Source organism: Aotus nancymaae, unplaced genomic scaffold, assembly GCF_030222135.1.
Source record: "Aotus nancymaae isolate 86718 unplaced genomic scaffold, 86718_ANA_hifiasm-v0.15.2.pri h1tg000019l, whole genome shotgun sequence".
Lineage (NCBI taxonomy): Eukaryota > Metazoa > Chordata > Mammalia > Primates > Aotidae > Aotus > Aotus nancymaae.
Window position 1 is genome coordinate 17,059,618 of NW_026988431.1, and position 17,673 is coordinate 17,077,290.

At 43.1% G+C, this 17,673-nt stretch overlaps 1 protein-coding gene across 5 annotated transcripts in view; it reads left to right on the forward strand.

Annotated features, from left to right (window-relative positions):
- Positions 1-17,673, forward strand: part of TNIK (TRAF2 and NCK interacting kinase) — a 413,784-nt gene that overhangs the window by 315,680 nt on the left and 80,431 nt on the right. For all 5 annotated transcript variants that reach the window (XM_064378648.1, XM_064378646.1, XM_064378644.1 and 2 more), the window contains exon 12: positions 1,898-2,102. In XM_064378648.1, the coding sequence (XP_064234718.1) occupies positions 1,898-2,102 (205 nt within the window). The remainder of the gene's footprint in view (positions 1-1,897; positions 2,103-17,673) is intronic.

The following is a 17,673-nucleotide window of genomic DNA, read 5'->3' on the forward strand; positions in this document are numbered from 1 at the left end:
ATGACCTCTATCCCCAAATACTCCTTCCCTTCTCCGTCCCCACTGCTCTCGTCCTGCGTAGTGTCTCCACCCCAGAGCCACTCTTGCCCTTGCAGCCCTCGCAAGGTCATCCATTCAACAGCCAAACCAATCTGCTCATGTGACTCTTCTGCGTAAAACCTTCCCGTGCGTGCGTGGCTGTCACTGCCCACACCGATCTCTCTGACCTCCTCTCCTGCCCTTCTCCCTCTCATTCACTCTGCTTTGGGAAGCTGGGCTGGTGTTCAGTTGTTCAAAAATAGGTGCACACCTGTTTTCACCCCAGGCCTCTAAACCTACTTTTCCCTCTGCCTGGAACATTCTTCCTTCTTCATCAACTGCCTCCTTCCTAGAGAGGTCTTCCTGACCCCCCATCTAAAGTAGGGCCTCAAAGCTTACCCCAGCTCGTGCCACTGTCACTCTTAAACAATTACAATTTTTGTCTTCTCTAGAGTCTGTTAATACCTGAAGTTATTTGTCTGTATGTCTGTCCCACAAGAAGATAACTTTAAAGAGAGAAATTATCTAGCAGCTGCCATATCCTTAGAGCCTACTGTAGTGACTGCCACGGAGCAGGTGCTCTGTGTGTGTGTGTGTGTGTGTGTGTGTGTGTATATATACACACACACACATTATCTATACATATATATATACACATTATATATACATATATATACACATATACATATATATACACATATATACATATATATACACGTGTATATATATACACATTTGACATAAATCTATTATACATATATATGTGTATTTTTAATAGATTTATTTCAAATGAAAGTAAATTTGAAATCTATTTCATATATATGTATATATATGTATGTTTAATATTCATATATATAAGAATTTGAAATAAATCTATTAAACATATATATGAATGTATATGTATATTAAACATACATATATATGTGAATATATATGTATGTGTATATGTATGTTTAATAGATTTATTTCAAATGGAAGCTTCCAGAATGATGAAAAGGGCTAGGTTTGAATAAACAAATAGAAGTCATTTCTCAGCTCCCTCTTAGGTTGCTGTGCAGAATCAAGGAGTCTGAAACTGCTAGTTGTTCACCTGGGAGTAGGCCAGCCCTGGACCTCCAGCAGAGTAGGGAGAGCTTATTTATGTCCTCTCATTCTCTGTCACACGCACACACATACATGTGCAACCACCATTTTGCAGAAGAGGGAACCGTTGCCTAAACAGAATCTAGGAACCAATGAGCTGGGTTGAAATGCTAGCTGCACCTTCTGTGGCCAGAGCCAAACCAAGCCCTTTAAGTGTGTTGTAGTCAGGCAAACTCTATCTTAGACTCAGCAAGCTTGGGCTCAGATCCTGGCTCTGTGTTGACCTTGACTCGAGGGTTTTCCATTGCTGGAGCATCATGACTTCACAGGAACAGCCTGGCCTCTGCCTCATGGGGGCGGTGTGGGTAAGGTTGATCATTTAAGTAGATTCCCTTGTTGCTCACTATTGTCCATTTTTATTGAAAATAATCCGGTCTAGGGCTCATGGCTTGCACAGTGGCTGAAGTCTTTAGAAACAAATCTTTGCCACGTCCCAAGGGTGAGGGAGTGGTGTGGGCAGTCCTGGAGAAGGTGACAACTCGGAGAATGTGACATCCCTCTGTGAATGGAGGCAGCATTTGTTTCGTGCCACCATCGTACTGAAAGGGAGGCAGGTCTCTTACCCTGATGCTGTTTCTTTGGGGTGAATGGTTGAATTAGTGGAGGGCCTAGAAGCCTGTGATCTTCTTTCCCTGTGTGTGGGTGAGTCATTTTCCCTGCTGTCCTCCCCCAGGGCCTCTTCGTAGCCACGACCCCTGCCCCATGTGGGATCCTGATCACTCTCTCCTGCCCACAGCTCCATCCTGAATCTGCCAGGGGAGTCGACGCTGAGGAGGGACTTTCTCAGGCTGCAGCTGGCCAACAAGGAGCGTTCTGAGGCCCTGCGGCGACAGCAGCTGGAGCAGCAGCAGCGAGAGAATGAGGAGCACAAGAGGCAGCTGCTGGCCGAGCGTCAGAAGCGCATTGAGGAGCAGAAGGAGCAGAGACGACGGCTGGAGGAGGTGAGGACCTGCTCGAGCCACCTCTGACCCCAAGCCTCTCAGTTGTGGTCACTCCCCAGGTGATCCCCGGGAGCCCACATCCCACCCTTGAGCACAAAGAGCTTGACCACAAAGGCAGATAAGTCCTGAACACTTGTACAGACAAAAGACTTCCCTTGCTTTTTGTGGTGGTGTGGTCATTTCAGAAAAGCAGGTGAAGGCCGTCATCCCCTTCTTGTCTTGCCATAAATCACCTTCTCAGCAAGCTTTACTTAAAGTCACAGCACCTCCCTCCAACACGTCCTATTGCCCTACCCTGCTTTAGTACTTTTACATAGCTCTTAGCACCTTCAAACGTACTCTACACGTCCTTTTACATGCCTGAACGTCCCTACTGGAATTTGAGTTCCATCAGGACAAGGGGATTTTATCTCTTTTATTCCCTGATGTAACTCCAGCATGTAGTATGTGCCTCGTAAGTATTTGTGGAATGAGTAAATTCATATATGAATGAATGAGTCAGCAGTTGAGAGGTGCAATATAGGTGTTAACTAGATCACAGTGAATAAGCAGGTAAGTGGAATTTCGAGTATGGAAGAGTGAGACCTGCCTATTGATGCTCTGAATGCTAGGAAGAGTGTTTCACAAATCCTTTCCCAGACACCCCTTAGGACCCAGGGCCTGTCCTCCAGCTTGTGGGCAGACCTGCCTTCAACAGCAGACACTGCTTATCTGTGTGGAGAGCCATACTGCTAGCCACAGTTTCCTGCATGCCTTGTCCTGGGCCAAACTTTCACCTTGTGGTCTTACAGGCATTTGTTAAAGCCTTCTTCCCAGAACTCTGCCCCAATCTCTCAGGCCTCCTTCCTCTGCCAGATAAATCAAAACCTTTAGACAATTAGGAAACCGAGAGCGCACAGCTATTGGGGAAGTTGGGCAGCAGATGTAAGGTACACTAACTGCATGGTAATGGGATAGTAATTTTCAAGTTTCCCAAACACCAGCTTGCTTCTCCTTAACGGGCTTGCAGCAATTCACTTGCTTTGTCAGGTGGCCACTGCAAAGTTAGAAGGGTGGTGAATTGCAGTGTCCAGGAGCAGACTGCTTTTTAAATGGTACATCAAGGTCCAGACTCCCTGGTTTAAATCAGTGAGGGCCTCAGTTCCAGTTTGCAGTAAATCCCATCAACCTCATTATGTCCCTGGAATGTCAGTTTCAGACCAGCAGCAATAATACTCAATGGTAGTAATTATTGAGTGATTTTAGTGTGTCAAGTACCAGGCAGGATGCCTTGCTTCTAGCCAGTATCTCATCTACTATCACTGTCTCTTTTCATATATCCATTATCTCTCATGCAAAGCTCATATAATCCCCATTTAACAAAGAGGAAACTGAGGTTCAGGGAGGGAAGTAATCGGTCCCATGTTGCAGGGTACTGTGTTCAGTACTTTACACAAATTGTCTCATTTAATCCTCACAATAATCTCCAGTCTAAAGATAATGCAGCTGAGTCTTAGAGAGGTTACTAACTTGCTAAAGGTTGAGAAGAAAACCAGGTTTGAAATCCAGAGGATTGACCTGCAGAGCCTAAGCACCAAGTCACCCCGTGTGTTCTGCATCTCCACTGATTAAGTCAGAGGTGATGTGCTTTTCTACATCCCTCATCTGGCCTCTGTATCTATGGTCTTTTACCCTGAACATTTAAGGATTTCTGCACGAGGGCACAGAATCTGTGCCCAACAGATGCTCACTTTTGACCTGGGTTCCGTCTCATGCTCGTGCTCCCTGTCAGAGCTATTGCCAAGGCCTCCTTTGTGTCTCTTCTTTTGTGGCATTTGCTTGAACCTCAACCATGGAGCAAGTCAGAGTTCAGCTCATTGAGGCGTGTGCATCCACAGAGACACACCCTGTCAATCCTGGCTTACACAGAAGATGTCAGCCAGCATGCGTGAAGACACAAGCCTTTTGCTCTGTGTTCCTATGGGCATGAGCCTTGGTTCCATACCAGAAGCAGCAATGCTTCTCACCACAGCTTTGATAGATTATACCAGCTTTCTCTTTTGATCCTTCATCTTACTCTATAGCACAGTGGAAAAGAGCAAGGAATACTAAGTACTCAGACAGCTGTTAATTCTGAACCCCTAAGTCACGACGTTCTCTGCCACTGGGAACTCTTCTGTCGTGTCCTGCTCCTGCCAGGTCTCCATCCATGTCTGCGTCCCTGGCCTTTGGTGACGACTTGTGTTTCTGGTCTCCTGAGTAAGAGCTTGGACTACATTGTCACATAGAAACTGTTAAAGCCCATAGTTCAGCTGGAGAATTCTGCTTCATTGTGAGTGATTTTTCCTTTTGTAGGCAAAACATTCCTACTTTCACAAAAAGGCCACCTAGCTGCCCCTTTGGTCACACAGGACTATGTAGGTTGTAGCTTTTGTATTTGGTCATCTCAACTGTCACCTCCTACCAGAGGGTTTCTAAGGAAGCCCCGTGCATCTTTTGCTATTTATGAGCAAGCATGTGGATTTGGCTAAGCTCTAAATCAGTGTCTGTATATTCTTAGAAGGACTTTGAATATACACTGAATGTGGTCATTTATCAGCTTTATGAAAAGGACATGGCTTCAGGCCACTTAAATGGTGGAGAGAAGACTCAGCTTTTGACCAGTGTTGAAATACAACCTATAACTAAATTCCAGGAACTTGATTAATCCAAGCTAAAGTGAACGAGTCCATCAATAGTGAGAAAAAGTACAAGGAGGACCTCTTCTGTTTTTACCCAGCTCAATAAAAATTTCTATTACTTGGCATAAATAAAATACAACTTATTTTATTTTGTATCATGGAGTTAGGATCCAAGAATGGGAGCCTTGAGGGGTCGAGGCTTCTACTCCGGTAATCTCGAGCAAATTTGTGGTGATGTTTGATTCTGCTTAAGAGTTTTGAAATGATATTAGTGATGTATATATGTGTTTCAAATTGTAGAGAGCATTCTATACCTTCATGTTGGGGTGAGTGTCTTTAAGTCACAGGAATGAATCGAATAGACCTCAGAAGCACCTGCTCCCTCGTAGTAAGTTTTATTATTTTGAGTTTTTCAAGACACCAACATCTCATGTGGCACCCTTCAGGACCATCCTAGCATTGTCCAGTTATAAAAATAACCAGTTCTACCTGGCCAAAAAATATACTTCTCTGGCTCCATCCCATGAATTTTTTTAAAAGAGATCTCCCCTGCATCTTATTGGCCAGTAATCGTGAAGCAATAATGTACAGAAGAAGATCCTGGCAGTCTAACAATGTAAACCCTCCATATAAGCCTCTAACTTTTTTTTTTTTTTGAGACGGAGTTTCACTCTTGTTACCCAGGCTGGAGTGCAATGACGCGATCTCGGCTCACCGCAACCTCCGCCTCCTGGGTTCAGGCAATTCTCCTGCCTCAGCCTCCTGAATAGCTGGGATTACAGGCACGCACCACCATGCCCAGCTAATTTTTTATATTTTTAGTAGAGACGGGGTTTCACCATGTTGACCAGGATGGTCTCAATCTCTTGACCTCGTGATCCTCCCGCCTCGGCCTCCCAAAGTGCTGGGATTACAGGCGTGAGCCACCGCGCCCAGCCCACCTCTAACTTTTTATTGCGAGTGACTGGGGCTTTCAAGGATGCTGGACTCAATTGTTGTTGTTGTTTTTAAGTGTGAGGTTGAATTAAAACCTTTTCCCTGGGTCTGTAGGTAGTTGTTTGACAGATACTTAGGGAACACCTCTGTTGTGTAGGCAGCATGCTAGACACTAGACATACAGCCTCCCATCGTAATGATTTATCATCATGGCAATGACTGCCGTGGTGGAGGAGAGTGGCATGCTAAGCGAGCAGGCCACGGAGTGGGAGCCTCACCTGGCTTGGTCAGCGTTCCACTAGAGAAGGGAGTGGGGCAGAGAGAGAGACCAGGCAGGGAAGCCACGGCGCAGCCAGGCAGGGTTTTGTAGACCATGCTGATTACTTTTGAATTTTATTCTAAGAAGAATGGGAAAGCACTGAAGTGTCTTCACTAAGGGAAGACCATCAGATCTGCCTTTTTCCAATGAAACTTTGGCTGCCGCAGGGTAAGTGCTAGAAAGAAGCAAGAAGAAATGGAGGAGACGAGTTAGCCCAGGCCAGCACGGGTGTGATGCTCTGGACAGGTGATGGTAGAGCGGGGATTGAGAAAAGTGGGCACGTTTGAGACAAATGCAGCCTGTGGACCACGCAGGTTGTGCAGGTTGATTAGACGTTAGGGATGAGGAAGAGCAGCCGACAGTGACAGCCGTGGTCCAATCCATGCAGCTGGATTGTGTAGAGATGGCCATAGAAGAGGGGTTGAAGATAGGAAAATAAGAATTACTGGTTTGTGGTAAGGAAAGTACACATGAGAAGAGAAGAGACTGTGAGCTTGAGCTCTAAGAACTCAGAATAGGCAAGGAAAAGACAGCAGAGAACATTGATAAGGAAGTGGAAGGAACACAACGAGAGATTGATAAAAAGATTTAGTATTCAAGCGTAAGGATGGAGTTAAAGGGGCCAGCTCTGAAGAATGCTGCTCAGAGGTCAGGAAGACAGAAGCATCTTTTTGGTGTCAAATGACAAAGAGGATATTTAAAACATAGGTTTTATGTAGTATTCCCTAGAAATGCTTTCATTTCAAGCAGCCTGGCCAGGGAGTCAGCAGATCTGCACTTGGAGTGAAAAGATGCAAACTTTTGAGGGCCACCGTGCACTAGCTGTGTGCCCTGGCAGTTCTCCTTTTTCTCCCCACACCTCTACTTCCTGAGCCCTACAGGGAGGTCAGTAGCAAAGCTTTTCCCACCACCAGAGTCGTCCTGAGGATTAACCAAAAAAATGGATATGGAAGAACTTTATTGACTGCCAAAAACTGGACAGACCTCACTTTTGAGGACTTGTCAAATTCAGCTTAAATATTTCTAACAAGACCCACGTTATGCTTGTGTTGGAACTTTTCGTAATTCCATGCTCATCCATTGGCTGTCAGCTTTTTGTTCAAATTCTTTTTTATTTTTTGAGATGGTGTCTCACTCTGTCGCCCAGGCTGGAGTGCAATGGCGTGATCACCTCAGCTCACCGCAACCTCTGCCTCCCTGGCTTAAGCAATTCTTGTGCCTCAACCACCCCAGTTGTTGGGATTACAGGCATGCTCTACCACACCTAGCTAGTCTTTGTGTTTTTAGTAGAGATGGGGGTTTGCCATATTAGCCAGGCTGGTCTCAAACTCCTGGCCTCAAGTGATCTGCCTGCCTCAGTCTCCCAAAGTGCTGGGATTATAGGCATGAACCACTGTGCCTGGTCACCATTCACTTTTCCCTGAGCATAATCAAGCCAGTCTCACAGCAGCTGTGCAAGCAGAAGCCCAAACCCAGAGAAGCCACTAGTGTGGAAGGTTGTTCTTTGGAACCTTAGTAGCTTCTTCCAAATGCTCCTAGACACCCCTACCCACAAAAAAACAGTGGAGAGGTGGTGGGGAAGTGGCAACTTTAAGAATCATAGCACAGGACAGTATATTGAAGCTCTGGAAAGTCCTGGGACAGCAGAGCATTTGGTAAAATTCTGTTGAGAGTGAAGTTGTAGTTTGTTTAACAGCATGGACTCTAGAACCTAAGACTGCTAGGGGTCAAATCCCAGCTTTCTCCCTTATTAGGCATGTGATCTGGGTTCTTTAACTTTTCTGTTTTACAGTTTCCTCATCTGTAAAGCTAGAAATAACAATAGCATTTACCTCACAAGACTGTTGTGAAAATTAAATGAGTTAATTGATAGAAAGCCTGCCGACATCACCAACACATAATGAGCCCTCAATAAATACTGGTTGTTCTTGTTATTGGTGTGGACGCCTTTGTCTAAAGTCAGAGAAATGAATTTCCAAATTTGAACTTCTTTATGTGCTGCAGTAAAACGTTTTTGGATTTATTAAAATAAATGTAAATAAGTACGCTTCTTTCCATGCTTTGGGAAGAATATCTGTTATAATACTGGGAGGAATTCAGTTATTAATGATGTATGTCCAATAGTTCTTAGATGGACAGATTTAGGTTCATGTAGAGGTAAAGTACATGATCTTTGCAGGCCAAGGCCAAAGTTTAATCATAGCTGTGTGGTCTTGGGCAAATTACTTAACCTCTCTGAACCTCAGCTTCCTTACATGCACATTAGGTAGAATAATATTTACTTTTCAGGATTGTTGAGAAGTGAATGAAACCGTAAATACAGAGGGCTTGGCACAATGGCTGACACAAAAACTGGATTGATATTCTTGGGTGAATATTTTATTGTTATTTTGGAAGTGATGATTTCAATGGTTCTCTCTGTAGATAGCATTTTCCCATTCCCCGTCTTCTTTAATTCCTTGATGTACCTTCCCTGTTTAGTGTAAAACCTCGACTTTTCCATCCCCTTTTGAAGGCGTTTGTCCAGGGCACACTTTCATTATGTCTTGCTGGGCTGTCTATCTGCTGGTGACTTCACCAGCACTACTGGCCTTGTCGGCATAAGGAGGCAGCCCTTTCTTCATCCCTCTGCAGATGTCTTGTTTGGTAGCGTCAACTGCCACCTTAGGAAGTCTTTTTTTCCTAGTAGAACCTAGAGGACCTTCCCCTGGAGACACTGCCTCCTGATGGATTATCTTATCAGTATTTCTTGCTGTCATTTCCAACACTGTATAATTATGATCCCATCATTGCCACCACATGGCTGCATGAAATCTCATTTCCTAACAATAGCTAAGTGAAGTTCGTGAGAAACATAGATCTTGTGCTGAGTGAATAATCAGCTTCTGGCACCAGGGACATAGTACCTTACAAGTGACCCTTTCACCAAAAAGGTTGAGAGAGTGGCAGTTCAGTAAGAAACTGCCTGGGTTTGAGTCTCAGCTCTGCCATGTACTGCCTTTGTAATTTTGAGCAAGACAGACTTCTCTGTGCCTCAGTTGGACCATTTATAAAATGGGATGTAGTACATACAAACCACTTAGAACAGTACCTGGCCCCAAGTAGACACCTGAATAAGCTGAAGGAGGGTGTTCCACGTGAAGGGAAGAATCTTGTTTCTCGTTACCTGGCTTGTTGTTGCTCCCCTGGGTCATCTCTTTCCAGGGTAAGGGCTTTTTATTGTTGTTGTTGTTGAAATTTCAAAATATTTATTGAACAAAAGAATAAACATAAGCCCCAAAGAAAATATGAGAAACTTTATACATAAAATGTCATTTTCCCCTAATTAATATAATTGCTTTCTGTTCATGGTTTACAAAATGACTGATGTTTCCCTTCTATCCCTTTGTACCTATGTGTATCTAGCAGAAATGTTCTTAGCTCTGGCTACGGGCACACAGAAACTTGAAACTTGATATCGATGATTATGTTCAAATGTTTATTTCCTTTCCCCAGAATAAACTGGGGGACTGGCACTGTCTGGATTGATCACAGGACAGATACTCAGGGCTTGAAGTTGAATGCAGCCAGAGGGCAGAAGCAGGATACAGGAAAATCGGGTGGGTTTTTACCAGCGCAGCATTTCCACCCACTGGACCACTCTCCCAGACCCCAAGCTAGAAAAAAAGCACCATGAGCAAGAATAATTTCCCCATCTCAGACCCTGGAGTGTTAACACATCAGCACTGCCAGAAATGGCCCTTAATTCACTTCATCATTAACCACAGGTGTCCCAGTGTGTCCTGTGAGCACTGGCTGGCTAGTTGAGGGCAGCACAGCTTTTTATTCCTGGATGTCATTAGCATCAACATAAGATGGAACACTTTCTAGCTGAGCTTTTGCTCTGTTATTTCAGTAACTGAACAGAAATTATGAAACAGCTGGGAACCAGCCTGGCAAACTGGATGCTCATTGTCCAGCACAGAGCGTGCCCATGGGCTTTTGGATAATGGTCAGTAATCACATGCACGTGTAAATCACACTTGTGCTTCAGGGAGTCATGTCATCTGCATGGATATAAGGAACCCCACCTCCCAGTGGATCCCAGAAGGGCTTCTTGTTTTAACTTATGTGCCAAAGGAGTTCTGACTTTGTCTGCTTTGTCACCTGGATCCTGTAATGGGAGGGGTTTCCTGCCACAGTGCGGAAGTTGGGCAGACATCCCTATCTTGTAGTGTAAAATGCTACTGAAATCTGGAGTCCTTTTGCCCAGGCTCCTACCTGCACTTTTAAGACATAGGAAGGTATGTTACACTACTGTTTTATACTTAACAGCATTTCATACTGAAAAAAACCCTGGAGTTAGGCGATTGCTGATCCTTGGTGTATCTAGAGTACCTTGCATGGAAAGTAGGGATGGCTTTTTAGTGCCTACATGGAATGGACATCACACAGACTACCCTCTGTTGTCTGGGGTCTTCGCAGAACCTCCTTTATTACAGCTAGTCTATATGTTTTGTGTGTCCACAGTTTTCTTAGTTATTCCTGACCACAGAACTATGACCACAAAATAGTTTCACATGAAATCTTATTTCACATTACATTTAAATTGAATTGCTTTCATTTCAATTCTTGTTTTCTTTAGTGAGTGATTTTATAGAATCATAGAGGCTGGGGAATATTAGGGACCTCAAAGGTGATCTCAGCCCATTCTTCTCTCAAAGCAAAGATTCCTTTTTCTGTATTCTTCAAACAGGGTTATCTAACCTGTTTCACATGTAATCTCTCCTTGTATGTCCATGGGCTTGAAGCAGCACATTCTATTTTTGAATAACTCCTAATGTTGGAAAATTTATCTTTTTGTTGATTGAAGGTATTGTGATATCCCTGCCTTAACAGAGGTTGTGCCAAATAAAACTGAAGTGCCCTGCATGTCTGCCCTAGAAAGGTGTGCAGACACTAATAATGCTTTTCTCCAAATGTTACCAGTTCCTGCAACCTTTCTACATACAAGTTAGCATCTTTAGTATCATCTCGGGAGTACTGGAGTTGCCCTCTCTGTAAACACTGTATTAATAAACTGGTTTATAACTGGTTTGTCTTCATAGGACTCAATCTGACGGTCTCATACTAAGACTTCAGGATGATGACAGTAGGAATTTGGGGGTTTCATCTGCACTTGACTTTCACGCTAAAATTCAGAGTCATGGGTACTAGGGATATCTATCAGGCTATTCTTGCTCCTCTGTGTCACACCTGGGAAATCCCATGTGGTTGTTCTCCCTGGAGAAACTGGGGCTCAGAGATAATAAGGAGCTTGTGAGCAATCACATAGACTAGCATTCATAGAAGAGGCAGGATGAGAATTCTTCCGGAAGCCTCTATGAAGCTCAGTCTGTCTAGAACTGCCATGCCTCTTTCTGTGCACATAAAGACCAGCTTGCACACATGTGCTTGACAGTGCTTAGCAGTGGGGCTGTCTGCTGATCAAAAGTTGGCCTGTGAACGCAAAGAAAAGCCTGCATTTAGGCAGTTAATTTTTTAGGAAAGCTCTCAAAGAATAGGTTGAATGGTTTGTCTCTCATGGTGTAAAGTAGGTATAGAAAGAAAGGAATGAGGCATATCCAGCCTGTCTCGCTTTTTCAATGTTCTCCGATTACTATTTCTGTGAAGAAAAGGTAGGTAACGAGTAAAATAGAGGGGAAAATGGCAACTTTATAAAGCATTAGACAGTGTCTTTTACTTTGTATATATGGATGTGTCTACCTGCTTCCTGTGGACCCATAAGAGGCAGCATGGCAAGAGCCAGACACAGAATATAAGTCCTGGTCTTGCACTTAACAACTGAGTAAGCTTGGGCAAGACATTGGCCTAGATGTGCCTCAGTTTCCTTATCTGTCAAATGGGGGTGATGACAGTACTACCTGACTCAAACGGTTTTGGTGGGAAATAAATGAGTTAGTATGAGTACAGTGCTTGGAATCATAGGATGCACCCTGTAAGTGTTCTTCATTATTATTCATAGTTACTCTTTTATTTTTATTTCTCTGTCATATAATGAACTCAGAGGTGCCAGACTGCTTCTCTATCTACTCTGAGTCCTTACAGAAAAAAAGTCTGGAACCTCAGTTTTAGTCACAAGGAATTGTGCCCTTACACTGTAGTCATTGGTTTGCAATGATCTTTCCAAAACTAAAACTTTAGCAAACATTAAATGGGAAAATAGAATGCCTGGAAGCTGGAATGCCTCTCATCACAAGTATAGCTCCTGTGAAGCTTCTACAGAACAGTCCTATTTAAAGTGAGGGGCACGTGTGATGTGCAGTCAATTCAAAAGACCACACTGGGTCCTTTCATTCTGAGTGTCTTTGAACAGACAGCCCCTGGGTTGAAGGGATGGTTTGAGGTACTTCCCAAGGAGCCTGACTTCATCTTGCACCAGCCGTTTTCCTGTCCTCTGGAGGCCAGCTCAGGTCTTCCACAGTCACAGTGGGGTTTCCTCTCACCACTTTCAGGAGGTCACCCAAGATGAAAAGCAACAGGAGCTCTCCAAGGGCAAATAAGAATTCTGCTTCGTTTCCCTCTCATTCTGAATGGTTAGTAGATTTTTGCTTTGCAATGTAGCATATCCTTGCTCAGACTTTTAGAATGAAGAGATTGGCAAGATTACTTAATCTACTCCCTTGTTGAAAGTTTAGCTGAAGATTACTCAAGGTCAAACAACATTCACTCATTCATCCGACACTTACAGAACACTGCTATGTGGTCTTCAGATTTCATATAAGTGGCAGTACAGGACCAGAATCTAGTCTTAGTGTTTCCAAACCATTTTATTCTTTCTCCAACCCTGTTGCCTCTCTTGCCTACTCTCCTCTCTCAGTGACATATTACTTGGCAGCTATAGGATATTAATTCTCAGATGGGGATATCACTTGAGTCCATATAATGGGAAATGTGATGTATATAAAAGATGGACCAGGACCCAGCTTTGTTTCTCATTTTTTTGCTTATATTCTTCTTTATGACTTTTCCTTATTCCAAAAGGACTTAAGGTGACTTAAAGAGATTAATAAGCAATTAAAAGTAAAATAAACAAGGAGACAAAGTAGAAGGGAATATAAAGTAGAAGGGGGAAACAAGATGCAGGCAGGAGCGTGGGGTCCGTGCACAGAATGCCTGCACAACGTGGCATGCAGTGCCATTGCCCGTGGCGCTCACCAGTCTGCTCTGAGGCCTGACACTCGAGAAAAGGGACAGATGTGAAGTGGTTGAGATTCATGTTGTCCATCAGATAAAAGTAAGCCAGTTACTCAGGCGAGCTTTCCGAGATCACACCAAAAACCGTACACTTGCCTAGGAAGTAGTGCAATGAATAATGTCTGAGGCAATATTCCTGGCATAAATGCAGTGGTTAGCTTTATTCGGTTATTTAGAAGACATCCTAAAATGCAATTTTATGGCATTGCAGTTCATCAAAGTCACTTCTACAAGAGCTAGAACACCCTGGTGTAGGTGTACACCTTTCTGCTTATCTAAAGTAATTTAAGAAGAGCATTTAAATGGGGGGGAAAAGACTGACTCCACAGCCCTCGTGAGGAGCATACATGAGGATTATTTCTCACAACTAGATCTCTCGTAACAGTTCAACATTTAAGGTTTGAGGTGATATTATCTGTCAAGAATTTACAGATCAAAAATTCCACATAGCCAATTTGGGATAAATGTATTGAACAGGGTGGACAAGATTACTATTTCCTCATGAAAATCAACTAACAAATTTACATGCTTGAAAGTCCAGCCACACTGTCTCTGCCTAGAGGTAGCCTGAGGGGAGCATCCATAGGGAGGATCAAAACTGCCCCCAATAGATCCCCAGATCTGGCAATCCCACCACTGGGTGTATAGCCAGAGGAAGGGAAATCTGTGTGTTCAAGAGATAGCTGTGCTCCTTTGTTTACTGCAGCACTATTCACAATAGACAAGAAATTGAATGAACCCAGCGTCCATCAGCAGATGCATGAATAGAGAAAATGTGGTACTTATGAACAAGGGAGTACTATTCATCCAGAAAAAAGAGTGAAATTCTGTCATTTCCAGCAATATAGATGAACCTGGAGGACATCATATTAAGTGAAATATACTAGGCACAGAAAGACAAATACCATATGATCTCACTCGTGGAATCTAAAATGTCATTCTCATAGAAGGAGACAGTAGAATAATGGTTACCAGAGGATGGGCAGTGGTGAGAGACTGGTCAATGAGTACAAAGCTAAAGTTAGACACGAGAAATAAGTTCTGGTGTTCTATTGCATAAAAGGATAACTAGAATTAACAATGTATTACATATTTCAAAATAGCTATAAAAGGTTTTTTAATACTCTCATCACAAAGAAATGTTGTGTTTAAGATGATAGATATGCTAATTACCCTGAGTTGATCATTACATAATTTATCTAAACATCACATTGTACCCCATAAATATGTCCAATTATTACATCTCAATCATAAATATTTAAGAAATTTTAAATATTTAAATTTTAAATATTTCATGCCGTTCTCTAATATTTAAAATAAGAAATTTTAAATATTTTAAAATAATAACGATTGTACTAAAAAATAGTCACGCTTGGTGAACACCAACAGAAGACAGAAGGGACAAGAAGGCTCTGATCGAGTAAGGCAACAATTACTCCATCGAGTAAGGCAACAATTGTTTGGGCCTGGAAAGCTTTAACAGAAGGTTCTATCCATCCTCTCCCCACCAGGAAAAAAAATCAAGAACTTCTAAGAAGCCACTGAATGTCCAGTTTTAAGGAATATCACTTTTGGCAATGCCTACAAGAAGACATGGATGAAAATATACTGCTAGGCAGTTCAATATAGGTGGAGAATCTGCCAACAGTTTTAGAGTAGTTGGTTGAAGCCATTCTTTTCTGATAGCAGGACCAGTATCTTCATTATGCATAATTTGAATAAGATCTAGGAATACTATTTGATTCTTCACTTCCCTTTTTTTTCCTTTATTTTATTTTTCATGCCTTTCTCTAAGATGACAAGTAGGTACGTGCCAGTGCCAATTGTAGGTGACTCTTTTTAGAAAAACATTCTCCAGTTCTGTCTGTGTGCAACATAAAAGAATGTCCTGGCACACAAGAGCTACCTAAGAAGGGCGTCAAAGAGCAAAGGTCTGGTACAAAGCTCTGCAGGGCTTTCCCCTTTTCTATTACTTATCTAATTTGCAGTATTCAACACAACAAATATCAGTGGTGGCTGGCCTGATATGGAAACAACGGGAGATAAAAACAAGTGGAACAGAGACCTTGCCCACAAACAGCTTTCAATCTAGATTGCAAAGTTGGTAAGATACACTCAAATAACCGTGCTATGAGGTATGGAAAGGTAGCCATACCATCAGTATTGATCGGAGGGAAATTTCTTTCTGCAAAGAAATTTAAGAGGATACTGTGCTGTCGTCTTTTCTCTCAAGTTTCTTATTCTCTTCAGCTCAATAAACTCTTAGGTGCACCTGCCAAGTGCCAGGCCCCCATGTGAGGGGTTGGGGTACAGCAGAAATCAAGCACTGGCCTTGCCCTCAGAGAGCTGCTTCTAGCAAGAGTCATCAAAGCTTTGTAAAGGTGTATGCTTGAGGCCAGGGATTTGGTCTTGCATTGACATGTTTTTGTACATCCCCTCCCTCAAACAGCCCCATGCACAGGCGGAGAGAAAGCAAACATTTTTTCAGGAGTGGCATTAACATTGAGACGCAGCAGCTGGTAATTGGCAGGGTGCCCTCAGAAGGTTGGGAAAGTGATTTATTTTTCCAACCTCACCACAGGAACCGAAGCCCTGGCAGATGCCTCCATGTGTTAGCGGTGGCTGATCCGAGTGAGATCATTATTAATTATTAGTTACCTTTGAGTGTCTTTCTCAGAAACTACGGAGTGCTTGGGAAGCCCAGACACTCCTGAGTTGCAATCAATACTGTATACACCTTGCACAGGGGCCTGAGTGGCATGTAATTATAAAACAGTATTGATTCCTGGCAAAGGGGTTTAAAATGTACAAATCCTTCACATAAAAATCAGCTAACTCTTCAAAGGGCTTGATTATTTCCTTTTGCTTAAGAAAGAGATGGATGGTTGGAGTAAGAAACTTGAAATGTTAGCTAAATTAGGGCTATTTCCTGCCAGGATCCAGATCTGTATACATAATTATTTTATTCTCTGTACTGGCACTGATTCACTTTGGCTGAGTGTTGGAAATATCTCTGTTTTGGGTCTGCAATCCAAATTACTCAGTCGATGCCGATGCTGATGTTTTCTTGTATTATTTTTCTGTAAAACAAATACTCGCATCTTCCTGTATTATTTTTCTGTAAAACAATTACTCACATCTTCCTGTATTATTTTTCTGTAAAACAAATACTCGCATGTCTGGGACTTGCCTCATGCTGGCGTCCACTCCATTCCTGCTTCTCCTGCTCTTCTCTATCCCATCGTCCAGTGTGCCCCTTGGCCTGGAACTTCATCTGCCCTCCTACAACCTATCATCGCAAAATCCTGCCTATTTTGGCCTAATTCTAATTCCTACTTCTAAATTGGTGTCCACCTTCTATGGACTCGATGAACAGGACTTCATCCTGTTAGAATGACCAGAAATCTGTATAGTTGTTAGTCTTTCTTCCTCTTGGCTACGTCTCCATCCTCAGCAGTGATTGTGAACATGGACTCTCAGTCTGCCTTTGCTGGAACCATCGATGCCCTATCATTTTACGCCTAGATCCACAGAGTGGCCTTTTGAAAATGCAAGTCCTATCAAGTCATTTGGCTGCATGAAGTCCTCTAATAGCTCCCCTTTGCCTGCAATCCAAGATGGACAAATAGTTGTTGATTTGGAAGTGATAGAAACTGAGTCTTAAGAGATACAGTTTATCTCCCAAGACCCAGAGGTTACTGGAAGACAGCAGGTCCAGAGGACTGCTACGGGAGCTCCCTCAGGAAGGCTTCCACATGGGCTTCTTTGGCATTTTGAATATCTGTGGTTGGTTTTAGCTGGGGCTGAGACACAGAACTTGTGTATAAAACTATCTCCCTGGTTGTGTAGAGCTAACTTATCAGTGTGAGACAGTCACAATTTATTCTACTCTGGGTACCTCATGTTTCCTGAGCCATGCAGTGAAGTCTTGTTGAGAATGTTACAAGGGAATGCGCCCCCCTGGTATGTCCCCCCTGAACTTCATATTTGAGGAAAAAGAAATCCCAAAGCCAATACAGGATCTGACACAAAGGGCCTGCTGCCTCTCTCAAAAGGTGCACTAATGCCATGGTATATGGGAAAATGCTTGGTAATGTGTGGCAATCCTGTGCATTGCAGGAGGTTTGGCATCACCAGCCTCTCATGCTAAATGCCAGTCATGCTCCTCAGTCATTGAAACCAGCAGAAATACTCCTCACATGCCCCTACATAGTTGCAAATGCTCCAGAGATGGGTAATGGCACTGCCCCTACTTAAGAACCACTGGCTCCTGTAACTGCTTGGCCTAGTTCTAACTTCTAAAATGTTCTCCTTTCCTAAGACTATGATGAAGAAAGATACTCTGTCATCTTTCTGTCACTCCTCTGGCTTCTTGATCTTCTGTAATGATTGAGCTCCGATGCTGGAGTCATATTGTCTG